We start from the raw sequence: 20,176 nt of genomic DNA, 5'->3' as shown, positions 1-20,176 counted from the left end.
CTCCTGTATTCAATACATTTATTTATGAAGGCCAATGTGCCAAAACCTTTCTTTGTGACTGTAAGCAACACACACAAAATGCTGGAGGAACTCAGCAAGCCAGGCAGCTTCTCTAAAAAAGAACATAGTCGATGTTGTGGGCTGAGACCCTTTATCAGGACTGGAGAAAAAAAAGATGAGGTGATAGTCTTTATGATTCCATCTACCTGTGACATCACTTACAAGGAATTACGGATCTGTGTTCCCAGATCCCTCTGTCACTATATTTAAACATCAAATGTTGCACTTGAGTTACCAAGGCAAAGGAGTGCTGGTAGATAGAACAGTAAAGTACAGGTCCTTTAGCCACAATGTTTGGGTCAAAGACAATGCCAAATTAAACTAAATCTCTACACATGACCTACATCCTTTCATTTCTTGCAACTGAATGTGCCCTAAATGCTTCTATTTTATCTGCCACTACCGTCTCTCCTGCCAACACATACCAGGCACCCACCGCTCTCTGTGCCAAAAACCTTGTCCTGCACATTCCCTTTAAAAGGATGGTAAACCTGTGCAATTAATTGCCACAAGCTGCTGTGGAGGTCAATTCACTGGGTATACTTTAAAGTGGAGCATGATAGGTTCTTGATTTGTAAGAATTTCAAAGGTTACATGGAGAGGACAGGAAAATGGGGTTGTGGGGGATAAATTTTAGCCATGAAAGAATGGCAGAGCAGAATTAATGGAGCAAATGGCCTAAATCTGTTTCTATGTCTATGGTCTTGTGGTCTAAACTTGGCCCCCTCTCACCTTAAATGCATCTGCTGATCTGGACTAGTTTGAAGGTCAGCATGAACACAACGCCTGAAGAACCTGTTTCTGCGCTGCACAGCTCTAAGACTGTATGGCTAAGTCCTGTCCGCCCTCACTGTCTGACTGAGTGCTAACCCGGTCTCTCAGTTTTGTTGCTTGTCGCTGCTGTTCGGGCTTTAGAAGTATCTATGTGGCTGTCATATTCAGAGATTCAAGGGGTTGCAGCAAAAATGTAAAAGATTAATAAGAATTTTAAATATTTATAAAAAATGACACTGAAACACAAGGAAGTAGAACAGATGAACACACAGCAGGTGGCTGCTTTATTAGTTATCTCCTGTTCCTAATAAAGTGGCCACAGTGTACTGTATGCTCATGGTCTTATGCTGCTCTAGCCCATCCACTCCAAGGTTCGACACGTGCGTTCAGAAATGTTCTTCTGCACACCAGTATAGTAACATGTGATTATTTGAATTACTGTTGCCCTCCTGTCAGCTTGAACCAGTATTGCCATTCCCCTCTGATCTCTCTCATTAATAAGTCACTTTCACCCACAGAACTGCCGCTATCTGGATGTTTTTTTTTGTTGTTTCTCGCACTATTCTCATGAAAATCCTGGGAGACCAGCAGATTCTGAGACACTCAAATCACCCCAGTCATTCCACAGTCAAAGTCACTTAGGTCGCATTTCTTCCCCATTCTGATATTCGGTCTGAGCAACACCTGAACCTCGTCCGAGTCCGCAGGCTTTTGTGCATTGAGTTACTGCCACACCAGATATTTGTATAGATGAGCAGGTGTAAAGTTGCCACAGAATGTATAAGAAACTAAGAAAATTGTGCAGGGATAGGCCACTTGGCCCCTCAAGGCTGCCACACATTTTAGTAAATTATAGTTGATTTGCCCAGTCCTCATCTCCTCTTTTGTGACAGTTCCCCATTGCCTTCAGTTCCCTGATCTTTCAAAAATGTCTTCTTCCTCTAGTGATCCAGTCTTCTCAACCTTCTGGGCCAAGAATTCCTCACCCTCTATGATTAAATAACTAAGAATATTAAAGGAAATTTAGTAAGAAATAAATGTTTCCTTTTTCTTCATAATCTTCTCGATTATGTAGAAAAAGAAAATTAAAGGCCTAGATAGAGTGGATGTGGAGAATGTTTTCTATAGCGGGCAAGTTTGGGACCAGAGAGCACATCCTCAAAATAAAGGATCGTCCCATTAGAACAGAGATGAGGAGGAATTTCTTTATCCAGAGGCTGGTGAGTCTGTGGAATTCATTGCCAAAAGCAGCTGTGGAGGCCAACTTACTGGGTATATTTAAGGTGGAGGCAGGTAGATTCTTGATAAGTCAGGGCATGAAAGGTTATGGGAAGCAGGCAAGACAATGGGGTTGAGAAGGAAATAAGGAAATTGATCAGCCATCATCAAGTGTCAGATAAGACTTGGACTAATTCTGCTCCAATGTCTGATGGTCTCCTGGAATCCACTTTGAAGTGAATGGAGACTCCTGCTGTACATTGGTGTTGGATTGGAGGTGGAGGGAGACACTGCACACTGTAATAGAGTGACTTTCCAGTAGTACCAGGGCATTGGAACATCCTTCTCAAAGATAGCACCTCCATCAGAACCATGCTTTTTGCAATACTGAATTTTTTGTGCTCGTGTCTCTTGCGTGGGATTCAAACCATGAGCTGACCTCAGTGATAGGGGCCCAAAAGGCATCTGCGCTGCCTGACCGACCATTCAAAGAAAGTTAGCCTGTAGGAAGCAGCATATTCTGCTTGTTTCTGACACTCATATTTGTTCCTGCTCTTTCCCGATTTTCTCTCTATCTCTACAGCTGATTTTCACCCCCACTGCTACTGTAGCCACTGTCCAGCCCGATATTCCTGTTGCTTCTTCTTCTTCCTCGGTGTCTGCACCCTCTCAGGTAAACTAAATTGGTTTATTATCGTCTCATGTAAGCCATGGACAAGTCATTGGGTATATTTAAAGCTGAGGTTGATAGGTTCTTGATTAGTTATGGAGTGTTTAAAGATTACAGTGAGAAAGCTGGAGAATGGGGCTTGAGAGAGAAAATAAATCAGTTGTGATGGAATGGTGGAGCATACTCAATGGGCCGAATGGCCTAATTCTGCTCTTTCTCCTGTGGTCTGCTGGACCAAGTTAGAATCAAAATCAGAATTTATTGTCACTGACATTGGTTGTGAAATCTGGTATTTTGAGGCAGCAGTAAAAGTGTAGACATAACAAATTCCTAAAAGTTATGATAAAATCATTTAAAAAGTGTGAAAGGGGAATAATGAGGTACAGTGACAAACCTTACACTGTGTACCGTCCATACTGATCATTTCATCACATCAGTGCATTGAGGTAGTGCAATCAAAAGCCACAACAGAGTCCAAAGTAAAATGTGGGCCCCACGGTAACGTAGTTGTTAGCACAGCACTATTACAGTTTGGGGCATCAGAATTCAGAGTTCAATTCTGGCATCCTCTGGAAGGACTAACTGTGAGCACGTGTGTTTCCTTTGGCTGCTCGGGTTTCTGCCCACAGTCCAAAAAAGTACACATTAGTAGGTTAATTGGTCATTGTAAATGGTTCCATTTTTAGGCTAGGGTTAAGCATGTGGGTTGCTGGGCTGCGCAGCTTGTGGGGCTGGAAGGGCCTGTTCCACACTGTATCTCTGAGTAAATAAAAAATTAAGTGACAGAGAAAGTGCAGCGGAGGGAGATAATAAGGTGCAAGGCCACGACAATGTATATTCTGAGGACAAATATACTATGTAAAGAACAATCTCCAATGTTTTCATAGTCGGTGTTAGTGTTGATAGCTTTGGAATTGAAATTTGTTATTCCAAACAAGAGAAAATCTGCAGATGCTGATAATCTGAGCAACACACAAAATGCTGGAGGAACTCAGCAGGCTGGGCAGCATCTACGGGAAAAAGTACAGCCGATGTTTTGGCCCAAAATGTCAACTGTACTTAGTTATTCCAATTCCATTTGTACTGACATACAGAGAAAGATATGTCTTGCATGCTGTTCATAATGATCTGATAATTAAACAGTACATTAAGGTTTTTTTCACTGTCCATTACACTGCTGGCGTTTAGGACAGCAGTAATGGTCCTTCATCTCTGGTGGTGTTCGGGGCTCCCTTCATCATACCAGTAGCTTCCTCTTGGACTACCGTCAGTCATAAAAGGCCTGGTGGAGACTCAGGACTACAGTCGCACTCAGTTGTAGAAGGATTCTTTATTGTTGTTTCTTCAATAGTTTTGTTTGATCAGTCACGGTTGTTAACCTGTACTGAACCCCTGAACCTGGAGGACTGGTGGACCACTCTGAGTCTGGCCTTTGACCTTTGACCTGTTTGGCATGGGTGATCCTACCAAGAGCGAAAGCTTAAAGCCCTGACTCCAGCCAGCAGAGCTCCCAGGGTCATTGAGTCACGGAAGTCTCCAAACCACAACAAGGTTGTGGTCTTCTTGGAGGAGGTGCATTAAGGTATAATGAGGTAAAACAATAACAATGCAGAATAGACTGAAACAGGTACGGAGAAAGACAATACACCTTATTGTTTACTTGTACCACGCTTTCTCTGGTGTAATGAGCTCAAAAGTCCATCTTATTGTATTAGAGAGTCGTCTAAGAATGTCACTTTTAAAAGCACATACTTGGTCTAATGTGATTTATTTATTCGAACTGATCGTGCACTTATTTCTACATACAACAAGGTAGTCTAAAGAGAACCGAATGCAGAACAGTGTGTTGCAGTTACAGAGAAAATGCAGTGCACGTAGACAAATAAAGTACAAAGGTCATGACGAGGTAGAACAGGAGATCAAGAGATCTTCTCTAATTCAACTTAATAACATTTATAGACCACTCTTTGTACAGACTCCAATGACCCCAAGCTGTGTGTCTCCGCAGTTACTCGGCTGCCGATACAGACGGGCACGCAGTAGCTCACAGCTCTGTTAAGAAGTAGTGCAGTGCAAGAAGTGAAGACTGGGCTGTGACAACTTGTTGCAGAGATCCCCACACCAACTTTCAACTGAGGACCTTTTGCCAACCTGGATATTAAACAACCTGCTTTGATAGTATAGTTCAAAGTGTTTTTCAATAGGATAAAGTGCAAACATGAAAATAAAAAATAAAAATAAACATAAAAATAAATGACAGTATAGTTAAGAGCAAGGTTAAATAAATAGGTTTTCATGTAGCAGTTAAAAGTGGCAACTGAGTCTGCATCCTTAATAGTTTTAGATACTGGATTCCACAGTTTAGTAGCATAGTTCAAAAGAGCTGAACTGCCAAGTATCTTTCAAGGATTGTTTAGATTAACCCTTAGCACATGAAAGGTCTATTCCAGAGTGTGATAGCAGCAAGTTAGAAGCTGTCCTTGAACCTAGTGCAATGTGCTGTCAAGCTTTTGAGTTTTCTGCTGACAGGAGGGGGTAAAGGAGAGAACGAACAGGCCAGTAGGAGCCCGTGAGCATGTTGGCTGCTTTCCCAAAGTGATGGGAAGTGTAGACAGAGTCATAGAGAGCAGGCTGGTCTGCATGATGTGTGTGGCTGTGTCCACAACTGCAGTTTCATGTGGTCTTAGGCAGAGATGGAGATGTAGGGTCCATAGCAACTATAAAGAGCGACTGGATAATTTTAAGGGTGGGGATAAAAATTGCAAGAGTAGAACTACACACACAAAAAAGTGGAGTAACTCAGCAGATCAGGTAGTATCTATGGAGGGAAATAGTTGACATTTTGGGCCAAGACCTTTCAGCAGGGTTTAGAAAGAAGGGTGCAGAATAAGAAGATTGGGGGGGAAGGATAAAGGGTACAAGCTGGTAGGTGATAGCGGGTGGGGGAGGGGACATGAAATAAGAAGGTGGGAAGTGATAGGCTGGAAGACCAAAGAATCTGATAGGAAAGGAGAGTGGACCATGGGAGAATGGAAAGGAGGAGGGGAACAATTAGGTGAGTAGGGATGGATACAGAATGAATTGGATAGTTCCACTAAAAAGCTAACACTGGCTTGTTGCAAAGAAGGTCTCATTTACTGTTTTGTTATTCTGCAGATGTTAAGACGTGACTTCCCATTGAATCTGTATCCACTGCCCTTCACAGCAACTCAAAGACTAGTAGAAGATCTTCCTAATCTTTGGTCTGCTGTCATATTAGTAGCCATCAATCTTAAACCCTCTTCTAACGAGGATCTAGTTTCTTATTTGTTGTATTGAAAACCCTCACGCTAATAAAGTACAAGATGCTGATTCGATTTAATGATAAAAATTAAAGATTAGCTTTATTTGTCACATGTGTATACATCAAAACATACAGTGAAATGCGTTGTTTGCCTCAACGACCAACACTGTCCGAGGATTGGGGCAGTATGGTAGTGTACTGGTTAGCTCAGCACTTTATAGTACCGGTGACTTGGGTTCAATGCCCACTGCTGACTGTAAGGAGTTTGCACATTCTCCCTGTGACTTTGTAGGTTTGCTCCGTGTGCCCTGGTTTCCTCCCACAGTACAAAGACACACCGATTGGTTGGTTAATTGGTCATTGTAAATTGTTCCGTGATTAGGCTAGGATTAAATCAGGGGATTGCTGGGTGGCCTATGCCAAGCTGCATCTCAGTAAATTGATGAATAAATGAATAAATAAATAAATGTGCTGTGCAGCCCACAGGTATTGCCATGCCTCTGGTGCTAACATTACATGCCCACAATCATAATTAATTTTTGAAATGTGGTGGGAAACCAGAGCACTCACAGGAAACCCATGCAGTCACATGGAGAGCATACAAACTCTTTACAGACAGTGGTGGGAATTGAACCCGGATTGCTAGATCATTACGCTAGCCATTATGCTACATTCTATTGCATTAGTAAAGTGATTCAATTTCTTAATTTAAAATCCAGCTCATTGCCTCCTCTGACCTAGTGGCTCTTTGTCTTCTCTCTCCTGGATGCTAGGTTCAGAATCTAGCAGTTCGGAGCCAGCAGATGGGTGCATTGCCCACTGTGTCTCCCCAGAGCGTCCCACTGAAGAGCACCTGCCAGACCCAGCCGCTCCCAATGAGTCATCCAAAAACAGCGGGGCAGGGCGCCTCGTCCAAGGCCAGCGTGACCGACTCGGGCTCCGAGAGCTCCAAGAAAGGGGAGAGCGTGACTCCGAGCAGCCCTGAGCTACGTGTCTCTGCGGTCACCCGGCTGCCGATACCAGCAAGCACACAGCAGCTCATAGCTCCTGGTAAGCAGCAGCGGGGTGTAAGAGGGGAAAACTGGGCTGAGACATCTTGTGGCGCAGATCGCAACACCACCCTTCAAGTGAGGTTCCCTTTTGCCAGCCTGGATACCAAACAATCTGCTTCAACAGTGGTAATGAACGGCTTCTTAAAACACTGGTGAAGGTTGGGGCCTTCCAGGTCAAAGACTTATTAGATTATATTTATTTTCAACAAAGTATCTCTTACTAATGTGTTGATATAATCTGGTTTGTACTGCGTGAATGCAGCAGTTTCAATTGTGACTTCCTAAAGGAGAAGTGAATTTACATTTAAATTAAAAATGCTACAGTAGTGGGAAGGAAAAAATCTTTCAAATGGCTAGCACAGGAATGAATGGCCTAATTGCCTCTCATTTCTTTTGACGATAACATTATGTTTCAAATTCCTCACACCGCTGGAAGGAGGGTGGGCTTGAGAGAGGAGGGAGGGGTGAAGGTAGTCGGAGAACATGCAGGTGACACCTGAACAGTAAGCAATCACAAAATTCCTGGGAAATGCACAAAAAACATGGGAGAAACTCATCAGGTCAGGGAACACCCATGGAGAGGAATAAACAGTTGAGGTTTCGGACTGAAACTCTTCAACAGGGCTGGAAAGGAAGTGGGAATTTGCCAGAATAAGAAGGCATGGGGAGAAGGAGGACAAGCTTGGAGGTGATAAGTGAATCCAGGTGGGTGGGGGAGGGGGAGGATGAAGAAAGAAGCTGGAAGGTGATGGGTGTAAAATGTAAAGAGATGAAGAAGAAGGAGCTTGATAAGAGAGGAGAGTTGACCATTGGAGAAGGGGCACCAAGAGGACATGATAGGCAGGTGAGGAGAAAAAGGTAAGAAGGGGGCCAGAGTGGGGAATTGTAAAAGAGGGTTTAAGCCATTAGATTAGAGGCTACTTTGACTTCTCCACCTTGAGAGTGGCCTCATCATGGCAGAAGAGGAGGCCATGGACTGACATGTCGGAATGGGAATGGGTATCGGAATTAAAATACTTGGCCACCGGGAAATCCTGCTTTCTCCCCGAGTGGTTCAGACTAGTGATGGGGAAAGTACTAACGCATGTTCATTAACCTAAGACACCGGCAAAGTTTATTACAGGGGAGGGGGTAGATAATCTCTCAACACAATGAATGATCAAGCCTTAAGAGGCTGTGGAACTGCAGGAAATACTCAGTAGTCTGGGCAGAATCTGTTTAAGTAGAAACAGTTGATATGTCAGGCCTGAGACAGAGGGTCCTCTCTGCACGGATGCTGCCTGATAAAGCTGAGTGTTTCCAGTAGTTTTTAATTTTGTTTCATTTTTTTCACCATCTGTGGTTATTTTTGATCTTTACAGATGGCTACAGGCCAAGTGTTGGTGAACGGGCTTACAGGTTGACCTCAGGTTACTGTGGGGTTTGGTTCACATGAGCGTAACTTACAGAGTGCTTCTCTCAGCTCCAGTGAATCTGGGTCCGACCTTGACCTCTGACACTTGTCTGCAGGTAGAGTTTGCACGCGCTCCCTGCATTTAAGACCATAAGACACAGAAGCAGATTTATGCCATTTAGCCCACAGAATCTGCTCCATTATTCCATTATGGCTGATTTTTTATCTCTTTCAATCCCATTCTCCTGCCTTCTCCCTGTAATCTTTGATGCCCTTGCTAATCAGGAACCTATCCACCTTGGCTTTAAATATACCCAGACTTGGCCTCCACAGCCACCCGTGGCAATGAATTTCACAGATTCGCCACCATCTGGCTAAAGAAATTCCTCCTCATCTTTGTTCTAAAGGTATTTCCCTCTATTCTGAGGCTGTTCTCTCTTGTCCTAGACTCCCCCACTATAGGAAACATTCTCTCCACATCCACACTATCTAGGTCTTTCAATATTTGATAGGTTTCAATGTGATTCCCCCCTCATTCTTCTAAACTCGAAGAGGTACAGGCCCAGAGCCATCAAATGCTCCTCATATGTTAACTCTTTCATTCCCAAAATCATTCTCATGAACCTCCTCTGGACAAAGGATCTGGTGCTTTCCTGGCCTATATGACAAATAAATTCTTCTTGGGCTTGTAGCCTGGTACAGGTATCGATTATAACCGACGTTTCGATGACAAACTCTGCCACCTTCATCAAGGATGATGCCTGCGCATGTCTAGTCCAGTCGTATTTATATCCCTGTAGTCTCTCCCTCCCGACTGGTTAGTTCTCATCCAGCAGGTTTCCACTCTCCCACGTTACTTACAATTGAATTCCAGCTTTTACTTAGAGCGAGACCTTCGCCTTTGTTAAAATTATTTTCAGTTTATTTCAATGGCTTCCTTTGCCAAGCGGTCCGAAAAGCCATTGGCACATCACAGTAGTTTTGTGCTGTTGAAGTCAATCCTGTGGCCATTGTGAATGCAATGTTTTGCTATCGCTGATTTCTCTGGGTAACCCAAACAGATACACCTCTTGTGCTCCTTGATGCGGGTTTCCACCATGTGTTCCATCTGACTGATATGCGCTGCTCTGAATTCACAGGGTATCCTGTAAACGCCAGTCGACCTGAGTCCCAGGTCATCTTTGACCCAGAGAAGCTGAGATTTGAACTTCCTTACGGGTTTGTGAATGGTATTTCTTCAGGATCCTGGCATTCCTTCCAGAAACCGTGGAAATATAGGGAAGATATGCGGTGGTGACAGGTTTCTCCTCGTTGTTAGGTTTCCTGGTTTTTCAGTCAGCCCTTTTAAGGGCCTGATTGATTTCCTTCACCTTGTAGCCATTCAAAGGTTCAAAGGTACAATTTAATGTCAGAGAAATGTTTTCAATATACATCCTGAAATGCTGTTTCTTTGCAACCATCCACGAAAACAGAGGAATGCCCCAAGAATGAACGACAGTTAAATGTTAGAGCCCCAAAGTCACCCCCCCCCCCAGCTTCCCTGCCTCCCGCATGTGAGCGGCAGCGTACGACAATCCTCCTCCCCCACTGGCAAAAATAAAGTGCACCCGCTACCGACACTCAAGTGTGAGCAAAGCAATAACAAAGACACAGACGCGCAGTTACCCCAAAGACTACATTGTTCGCCCAATAATTCAACATGCTCTCTCTCCTAATAAGGGGGAAAAGAGGTGACTTCATTTTCCAATGGAGGAATTCTGCAGGAATGTCATACGTATTCGTCTTATTTTCTCGGGGAGAGACTCTGGGTCCAAAATAGTTTTCGCATGGTTAGTCAAAGTGGAGAGAACCACTCTACATGGGGAGGCATGATGCGGGCTGTTATTGTTGAGGTATAAGTCCATGTGATTAGGTTTCTGATAGATGCCATGTCTGAGGCTATCATCCAGTTTCCATCGTATTAGAATGTACAAGAATGGGAGGCAACGTTCTTCTCCAAACATTGAATGTTTGGATGTATACTGTTCAGATAGTCATGGAACTATTGGAGTACCTGGAGTCTATGAGGCCTCACTACAAGTATGTCATCAACGTATCTGAAGAAGAATTTGAGGCGTAAGGGCAATAAAATCAGAGCCCTCTCCTCATAGTCCCATGTGGAAACCAGCAATAGCTGGTGACAAGGGCAATCCCACGGCCACTCTGTCCATTTGTTCATAGTAGCTCCCCTTATAGAGGAAGTACGTCGATGTAAGGGTGTGTTCAAGCAGGTTAATGGAACCCTTATCAAACCTTGACCGCAGGAGGACCAAGCTGACCTTAACGGGAACGCTCGTGAAAAGGGACACCAAGTCGAAACTGACCATTATGTCCTTTGGATTCAGCTGGATGTTGGTTATTGTTTTAATGAAGTTTTTGAATTCGTGATGTGAGGCTCGCAGCCCCAACACAGCTCCTCTGGATGCTCTCGAATGCAATCATATTTTTTCTTAGATAAGGGGCCCAAAACTGCTCACAATACTTCAAGTGCGGTCTGAGCAATGCTTCATAAGGCCTCAGCATTCCATACTTCCAGGTCAATTCAAGGTAGGATATTTACAGTGTACAGTAGGGCCCTGGGAAGTGTTGTGGAACAGAGGGCTGACTGCGGTCTGACCAATGCCTTTCAAAACCTCAGCATTACATCCTTTCTTTCAGGTTTCAGCATTTCCTCCAGGGGCTACAGCTTTGAAAGTCACACAGCCTCATGCCTTCCGAGTCCACGTCCTACTACTACTACTACTACGTCGACTCAGGCCTAGGGGGCCGGCGTCAGGCATGTCCACCTGCACTGAATAGAGGGGCATCCATTTAAATAACGATGCAGAGAAATTTCTTTAGCCAGAGGATGGTGAATTTGTGGAATTTGTTACCACCGGCAGCTGTGGAGGCCAGGTCGTTGGATGTATTTAAGGCAGAGATTGATTGGTTCTTGATTGGACACGGCATTAAAGGTTATGGGCAGTGGGACTGAGGAGGAGAAGATAGGATCAGCCATGATTGAATGGCTGAGCAGACTTGATAGGCCAAATGGCCTAATTCTGCTCCTATGTCTTGTTGTCTTGCTCATTTTATTCTCCCAACATTTCCATCAACTCATTAAGGACCTCCATCACCAAAGGCATGCCCTCTTCTCATTGCTACCATCAGGAATGAGGTACTGAAGCGTGAAGGCACACACTTAGTGATTCAGGAACAGCTTCTTCCCCTCTGCCATCTGATTTCTGAATGGGCATTGAACCCATGGACACTACCTCACTACTTTTTTGATTTAACTATTTTTATACACACACACAGATATACGAGGGGTGATTGATAAGTTCATGGCCTAAGGTTGAAGGAGTCAATTTTAGAAAACCAAGCACATTTACTTTTCAACATAGCACCCTCATACATGTAAACACTTAGTCCAGCGGTCGTGGAGCATACGGATCCCTTCTTTGTAGAAGTGGTCCACAGCAGGGGTGATTGATAAGTTCATGGCCCAAGGTAAACGGAATGAGTTATTAACTTCAAACTTTCTGCATTATCACTCAGAGTTGAACTGCACGTGCATGTAACGAAAGTGTCTTGGACCTCCAGGTGGTCCACAGCAGGGGTAATTGATAAGCTCATGGCTTAAGGTAGAAGGAGATGAGTTATACAGCTCTCGTTACATGCATGTGCAGTTCAACTCTGAATAAAAATTCAGAAAGTTTGAAGTTTCTCCTCCTCTCCTTCTACTTTAGGCCACAAATTTACCAATCACCCTTGCTGTGAACCACTTCTGGAGGTCCAAGATGCTGACTTCTACAAAGAAGGGATCTGTATACTCCACGACCATGGACTAAGTGTGTGAATATAGGAAAAATAAATGTGCTAGGTTTTCTAAAATTGACTCCTCCCACCTTAGGCCACGAACTTATCAATCACCCCGTGTGTGTGTGTGTGTGTGTGTGTGTTACACACACACTAGGTCGCTAGTTGGGGCCTCAGCTGAGGCAGCGGGTTGTGTCCTTGAGCAAGGCACTTAACCACACATTGCTCTGCGACGACACCAGTGCCAAGCTGTATTGGCCCTAGTGCCCTTCCCTTGGGCAACATCGGTGAATATATATACACAGTTTTTCCCATTATTATGTTTTGCATTGTACTGCTGCTGCAAAGCCAGAGCACCTGGAGAAAATGCCCTCTCAAGGGGAACATGCCAATCCCAAACAAGCTAACAGCACCACAGATCAGGATTGAACTTGGGTCTCCAGACCAGTGTGGCAGCAGCTCTACTCTCTGCACTAGTTAATGTTTACGGGTTTGTTTTGGCTTTGCTTGATTTACAGTCTTTATGATAATATGGAACAACTATGCCACCTGGATTCAGACTTGCCTTGCTCAATGAGGCTTGTTCTGGCTGGAAGTCTGTGACTAGTGGTGTTCCGCAGGGATCAATACTGAGACCTCTTCAGTTTCTGGTGTATATAAATCACTTCGATGAAAATGTGGATATGTTTCAAATGACAGAGTTTGGTGGTGGTGTGGATAGTGTAGAAGGCTGCCAATGGACACCAGCAGGATATAGATCATTTGCAGATATGATCAGAGAACTGGTAGTTGGAGTTTAATCCAGGCAAATGTGAGTTATTGCACTTTAGCAGGTCAAATGTAAAGGGAAAGTACACAGTTAATTATTTACTTACTCACTGCCAGTGATGCTGCTGACGTTTAGGACAGCAGTGAAGGTTCTCCGTCTCTGGCAGTGTTCAGGGCTTCCTTCATCGTGTCTGTAACTTCCTCTTGGTTTTCACTACTGTCAGTCATGCAAGTCCTGCGTAGAGACTCAGGAATAGCATCGCACTCTGATGTAGAAGGATTCTTTATTGCTGTTTCTGTAACAGTTTGTTTTACCAGTCAGGGTTGTTAGCCCTGAGCAGAACCTCCCAAACCTGGAGGACTGGTGGATCACTCTTAGTCTGGCCTCTACCCTTTGACCTGGTTGGCATGGGTAACCCTACTAAGAACCAAAGCATAAAGTTTTGACACCAGTCAGCATAGCTCTCATTGAGGCATGCGAACCTCCAAACCACGACAAGGTTGTGGGCTTCTTGGAAGATACAGTTAATAGCAGGACCTTTAACAACACTGACGTACAGAGAGATCTTGGGGACTAAGCCCTTAGCTTGTTGAAGGTGGCTACACAGTCAGTAGAGTGGTTAAGAAGTCATATGGGATGCTTGCTTTATTAGTCAAGGCATTGAGTTAAAGGGTCAGGAAGTTATGTTGCAGCTTTATAAAACTCCAGTCACCCTATTGTAGGAAGTATGTTGAGGCTTTGGAGAAGATGCAGGAGAGGTTCACCAGGATGCTGCTTGGATTAGAGGGCACGTGCTATACAGAGTGTTTGGGCAAACTAGGGTTGTTTCCTCTGGAGGCTGAAGGGAGTCTTAATAGAGATTATAACCTTCAGTTTGATAAACTGTAAGACCAGACAGCCGGTGTGTTTTTCCAAAGCCTAAAATATCTAATACTAGAGGGCATGCATTGACGGTGAGAGGAGTAAATTTAATGGAGATGTGTGAGGCAGGTAGTTTTATGTGGGGAGCTGTGGATGCCTAGAATGTGCTGCCAGGACCAGTTGGCTCTTAGACGGGCACATGAATATACAGAGAATGGAGGGACGAGGATATTGAAAGGTCTGGATAGAGTGGATGTCCAGACGATGTTTTCGTTAGTCGGCAAGTCTAGGGTCATGATCGAGAGCAGGGGTTCCCAATCTTTTTTATGCCATGGACCCCTACCATTAACCTAGGGGCCCATGGACAGCAGGTTGGGAATCCATCACCAAGAGCCTGACAATGGGGAAGTTCCTTCAAAACTGAGATTAAGAGGAATTTCTTCAGCTAGAAGACCATAAGACATTGGAGCAGAATTAGGTCATTCAGCCCATCGAGTCTGCTCTGCCATTCCATCATGGCTGATTTATTATCCCTCTCAACTCCATTCTCCTGCCTTTTCTCTGTAACATTTGATGCCCTGACTAATCAAGAACTTATCAAATTCCACTTTAAATATACTCAGTGACTTGGCCCCAACAGCTGTCTGTAGCAATGAATTCCACTGATTCACCACCCTCTAGCTAAAGAAATTTCTCCTCATCTTGGTTGTAAGTTAATGTTCTTCTATTCTGAGACTTTGCCCTCTGGTCCAAGACTCCTCCACTACTTCAAACGTCCTCCCCACTGCTACTCTATCTAGGCCTTTTAATATTAAATAGATTTCAATGAGAACCCCTTCATTCTTCTAAACTCCAGTGAGTACAGGCCCAGAACCATCAAATGCTCCTCATACATTAACCCTTACATTCTTAGAATCGTTCTCAGGAACGTCCTCTGGACCCTTTCCAAAGGACTGTGTAGGTCATGACATTGGGTCTATTTAGAAACATAGAAACATAGAAAACCTACAGCACAATGCAGGCCCTTTGGCCCGCAAAGTTGTGCCGAACTTGTCCCTACCTTAGAAATTACTAGGCTTACCTATAGCCCTCTATTTTACTAAGATCCATGTACCTATCCAAAAGTCTCTTAAAAGACCCTATCATATCCGCCTCCACCACCGTCTGCCGGCAGCCCATTTCACGCACTCACCACTCTCTGAGTGAAAAACTTACTCCTGACATCTCCTCTGTACCTACACCCCAGCACCTTAAACCTGTGTCCTCTTGTGGCAACCATTTCAGCCCTGGGAAAAAGCCTCTAACTATCCACACGGTCAATGCCTGTCATCATCTTGTACACCTCTATCAGGTCACCTCTCATCCTTCGTCACTCCAAGGAGAAAAGGCCAAGTTCACTCAACCTATTCTCATAAGGCATGCTCCCCAATCCAGGCAACATCCTTGTAAATATCCTCTGCCCCCTTTCTATGGCTTCCACATCCTTCCTGTAATGAGGCAACCAGAACTGAGCACAGTACTCCAAGTGGGGTCTGACCAGAGTCCTATATAGCTGCAACATTACCTCTTGGCTCCTAAATTCAATCCCACGACTGATGAAGGCCAATACACTGTACACCGCCTTAACCACAGAGTCAACCTGCGCAGCTGCTTTGAGCGTCCTCTGGACTCGGACCCCAAGATCCCTCTGATCCTCCACACTGCCAAGTGTCTTACCAGTAATACTATATTCTGCCATCATATTTGACCTACCAAAATGAACCACTTCACACTTAACTGGGTTGAACTCCATCTGCCACTTCTCAGCCCAGTTTTGCATCCTATCAATGTCCTGCTGTAACCTCTGACAGCCCTCCACACTATCCACAACACCTCCAACCATTGTGTTATTTAAGGCAGAGATTGAGAAGTTCTTGATTGGTGAGGGATGAGGAATTACAGGGACACAAAAGAGTAAAGTCGCTGGAAATATGGATCAACAGACAAAGGAGCTGGAGATTCTCAGTGAATGGGACAGCATCTCTAGAGAGAAATGAACATTTGAAGTTTCAGGCTGAAACTATTCATCTTGCTGAGACTGTCCATCTCTCTCCAGAGGTGCTGACTGACTAGCTGAGTTCCTCCAGCTCCTGGTTACAGGGACAAGACGGGAGATAGGGACTGAAAATTTTTTAAAAAACAACCCCAATTGAAAGGTGGAGCAGACTTGATGGGCCAATTGACCTCACTCTACTCCTGTACCTAACATGCAGGCTGAGAGGATTCAGTGCTGTGAACTTAAAATATTCCAGTACAGACGTCATAGGCCAACTAACCTGTTCCTGTACCGTACCATTCTGTGTTCTGTGTTCTGTGTTCTGTTTGGATACAAAGTGAGTAGCTTATGGTGGCATAAATGTGCGTTTGTAGTTTGATAATAAATTTATTTTGAACTCTGAACTCTGTTCTGTATGGAGGGAGGGATGGAGTGAGCCATGTACTAATTTGGTGTGTTTATCCTCCACAGCCCCGTATACCCCGATGCAGCCTCACCAGCTGATCAAGCAGCCACCGTTGACACAGCAGCAGCCCTCCCCGCCCAAGGCACCTCACCGTCTGCCCCCAGCGCTCCAGGTGCAGGCTTCCGAGGCCGACCCCGTTCAGCCATGCCCACCGCAGGCTCCTGTCCAGCCGCCTCACTGTGTTTCCACCCAGGCGCACAGTCAGCCACTGAGCTCCCACCCCCAGGGCCAGCAGCACACGGTGGTGGTATCGCCAGCGCTGCCTCGCTCTCCCCCACCCCCTCCTCCTCCCCCCGTCCCAGCCCAGGCTGGCATCATCGTGCAGCCTCCTGCCCACCGCTCGCCCGTGGCCCAGATTGGACCCCTGAGGCAGACCCGGCCCCCCACCCCCCTCCAGCGCCTCCCGCTGCAGCCTGTGCGTGCGCTGGCTGTGGCCCCCGAGATCGTCTCGCCCACCCAGGTCCTGCCACAGACGGTGCTGCACTGCAGGGAGCAGATGCCCGCTGCCCAGGCCCTGGTCCAGATGCCCTTCCAGGCCCTACCTCCACCTCAGACCATCGCCGTCAACCTACAGGTCCATGCATCGCCGCCGGTGGACGTACCCCTGGTAGGAATCGTTCAGCCTCTCTCCGTGTCATGTGAAAAACTCAAGCGGTGATGTTGTTGCTAATAAAGTATGGGAATGGCACAGCAGCGTAGTGGTTCGCATAACACTATCACAGCACTGGAAACCCAGGTTCAATTCCTGCCGCTACCTGTCAGCAGTTTATATATTCTCCTGTGACCACATGGGTTTCATTTGGATGCTGCAGTTTCTTTCCACATTACAAGGGCATACAGGTTCATAGATTAATTGAGTGGTCCAGGCTCGATGGGGCAAGGGGCCTGTTGCCATGCTGTATCTCTAAATAAGTAAACATTAAATAAAATAGAGGCATATGTGGCATCTGAGAGCCGTCACCTCTATTACTGCAGCATTCACGCAGCCTCTCCTATGTCCTCGAGTCTCTGGAGTATGATAAGACATGAGACATACTGTAGGAGCAGAGTTAAGCCATTCATCCCATCAAGTCTGCTGCACCATTCCATCATGGCTGATTTAAGATTATAAGGCATAGGAGCAGAGTTAGGCCATTTGCCCCATCGAGCCTACCTGGGTTCAGTTCCCACCACTGTATGTAAGGAGTTTGTACATTCTCCCTGTGATCGCATGTGTTTACTCCGGGTGTTCCGGTTTCCTCCCACAGTCCAAAGGCGTATCGGTTGGTAGGCTAATTGGTCATTGTAAATTGTCCCTTGATTAGGCTAGGGTTAAATTGGGGGTTGCAGGGCCTGTTCCACATGTATCTCAATAAATAAAGGCCATAATACCGTAGGAGCAGAATTAGACCATTTGGCCCTTTGAGTCTGCTCTGCCTTTCAATTTCAAGTTCAAATTTAGTTATCATTCAACCATACATGAATACCTGTGAATACATCCAAATGAAACAGCATTACTCTGGGGCCAAGGCACAAAACGCAGTAACAACAGTCATACACGGCACATGGTACATATAGCACATATAGATAGCGGGCATATATAAGATAGCAAGCAAATATAAGCTAGGAGTAAAATACAGTCACACGAGAAAATGTAGTCCAAGCCCCTGAGTCCATCAATGTTTCAGCAGTCTGCAGTCAAACACAATACAGCTTATCTTCTGTTGAGTGAACCATTAAAATAAAATAACCATTAGGAACCAGTGATCACAATATGATTGAGTTCAGCTTGAAATTTGATAGGGAGAAAGTAAAGTCTGACATTGCAGTATTTCAGTGGAGTAAGGAAAATTACAGTAGTATGAGAGAGGAGTTTCCCTTCTTGCTTTTTAACTGTTTTTAATGGAGGTCAGGTTTGAGGACGTGATTGTTTTAAGTTGTTTAACTCTACTTGATTTCTAGTTAGCCCATTGCTTTGCTTTGCTTTTTAGATTAGTTGCACGGTGGGTTTTTTTGGGGGTTTTTTTTGGGTTTTTTTTTCCTTATTGATATATATAAAAATTAGTATATTATTATACTACCTTGTTATTTTAAGTTTAAACTGCACTGTTTGTATTAATTTTTTCTGTATTAATATTTCCTGTAATATATTCTAACAGTGTATTAGTGCCTATGTGGTTTACCTTTTGTGTACTAATTCAATAAAAAGATTTAAAAAGAAAGAAAGAGAGAGGAGTTGGCCACAGTAAATTGGAAGGAGCTCCTGGCAGGGATGTCAGCAGAGCAGCAATGGCGTGTGTTTCTGAGAAATATGAGGAAGGTGCAGGACATGTGTATTCCAAAAACGAAGAAATACTCCAATGGCAAAATAGTACAACTGTGGCTGACAAGGGAAGTCAAAACTAATGTGAAAACAGAAGTGAGGGCATACAACAAAGCAAAAGTTAGTGGGAAGGTAAAGGATTGGGAAGTTTTCAAAACCTACAGAGAGCAACTAAAAGAATCATTAGAAGGGAAAAGATGAAATATGATAGCAAGCTAGCAAATAATATCAAAGTGGATAGTAAAAGCTTTTACAAGTATAAAAAAAAGAGAGACGACGCAGGAGAAATAATAACGAGGGACAAGGAGCTAGCAGGTGAACTAGATGAGTATTTTGCATCGTTTTTCACTGTGGCAGACACTAGCAGTGTGCCAGATGTTGTAGTGTGTGAAGGAAGAGAAGTGGGTGCAGTTACAATTACAAGGGAGAAGGTGCTCAACAAGCTGAAAGACCTAAAAGTACATAAGTCACCTGGACCAGATGAACTGCACCCTAGGGTTCTGAAAGAGATGGCATTCGAGATTGTGGCGGCATTAGAAATTATCTTTCAAACATCATTGGACTCTGGCATGGTGCAGAGGACTGGAAAATTGCAAATATCACTCCACTCTTTAAGAAAGGAGGAAGGCAGCGGAAAAGAAATTATAGACCAGTTAGCTTGACCTCAGTGGTTGGGAAGATGTTAGAATCAATTGTTAAAGAGGTGATGGAGTAGTTGGTGACACAGAACAAGATGGGACAAAGCCAACATGGTTTCCTTCAGGGAAAATCCTACCTAACGAACCTGGTGGAATTCTTTGAGGAGATTACAAGTAGGGTAGATAAAAGGGGATGCAGTGGATGTTGTATATTTGGACTTCGGAAGGCCTTTGACAAGATGCCACACATGAGGCTGCTCACCAAGTTAAGAGCCCATGTTATTACAGGAAAGTTACGAACATGGTTAGAGCATTGGCTGATTGGAAGTAGGCAACGAGTGGGAATAAAAGGATCCTTGTCTAGTTGGCTGCCAGTGACTAGTGGTGTTCCGAATGGGTTGGTTTTGGGACCACTTCTTTTTATGCTGTATATCAATGATTTAGATGATGAAATAGATGACTTTGTTGCCAAGTTTGCAGATGATACGAAGATTGGTGGAGGGGCCGGAAGTGTTGAGGAAACAGGTAGGATGCAGAAGGACAGACAGATTAGGAGAATGGACAAGAAATTTGAAAATGAAATCTAATGTTGGAAAATGCATGATCATGCACTTTTGGTAGAAGAACTAGAGGGGCACCCTTTCAAAACAGAGATACGGAGAAATTTCTTTAGCCAAAGGGTAGTGAATTTGTGGAATTTGTTGCTTCGTGCATCTGTGGAGGCCAGGTCATTGGGTGTATTTAAGGCAGAGCTTGATAGGTTCTTGAATGGAAGCAGCATCAAAGGTTACAGGGAGAAGGCTGGGAAATGGGGTTGA

The 20,176-nt window shown here is 44.5% G+C and overlaps 1 protein-coding gene across 1 annotated transcript in view; it reads left to right on the top strand.

Annotated features, from left to right (window-relative positions):
- The window catches only part of phc3 (polyhomeotic homolog 3 (Drosophila)), a 177,129-nt gene that overhangs the window by 84,825 nt on the left and 72,128 nt on the right, over positions 1–20,176 (top strand). Inside the window, exons 7-9 of the mRNA XM_063045305.1 lie at positions 2,636–2,725; positions 6,779–7,055; positions 16,424–17,025. Coding sequence (XP_062901375.1) covers positions 2,636–2,725; positions 6,779–7,055; positions 16,424–17,025 — 969 coding nt within the window. The remainder of the gene's footprint in view (positions 1–2,635; positions 2,726–6,778; positions 7,056–16,423; positions 17,026–20,176) is intronic.

This window comes from Mobula hypostoma, chromosome 4, assembly GCF_963921235.1.
Source record: "Mobula hypostoma chromosome 4, sMobHyp1.1, whole genome shotgun sequence".
Taxonomy (NCBI): Eukaryota; Metazoa; Chordata; class Chondrichthyes; order Myliobatiformes; family Myliobatidae; genus Mobula; species Mobula hypostoma.
Note: the sequence above shows the minus strand (reverse complement) of the source record. Positions and strands in the feature narration are given on the sequence as shown.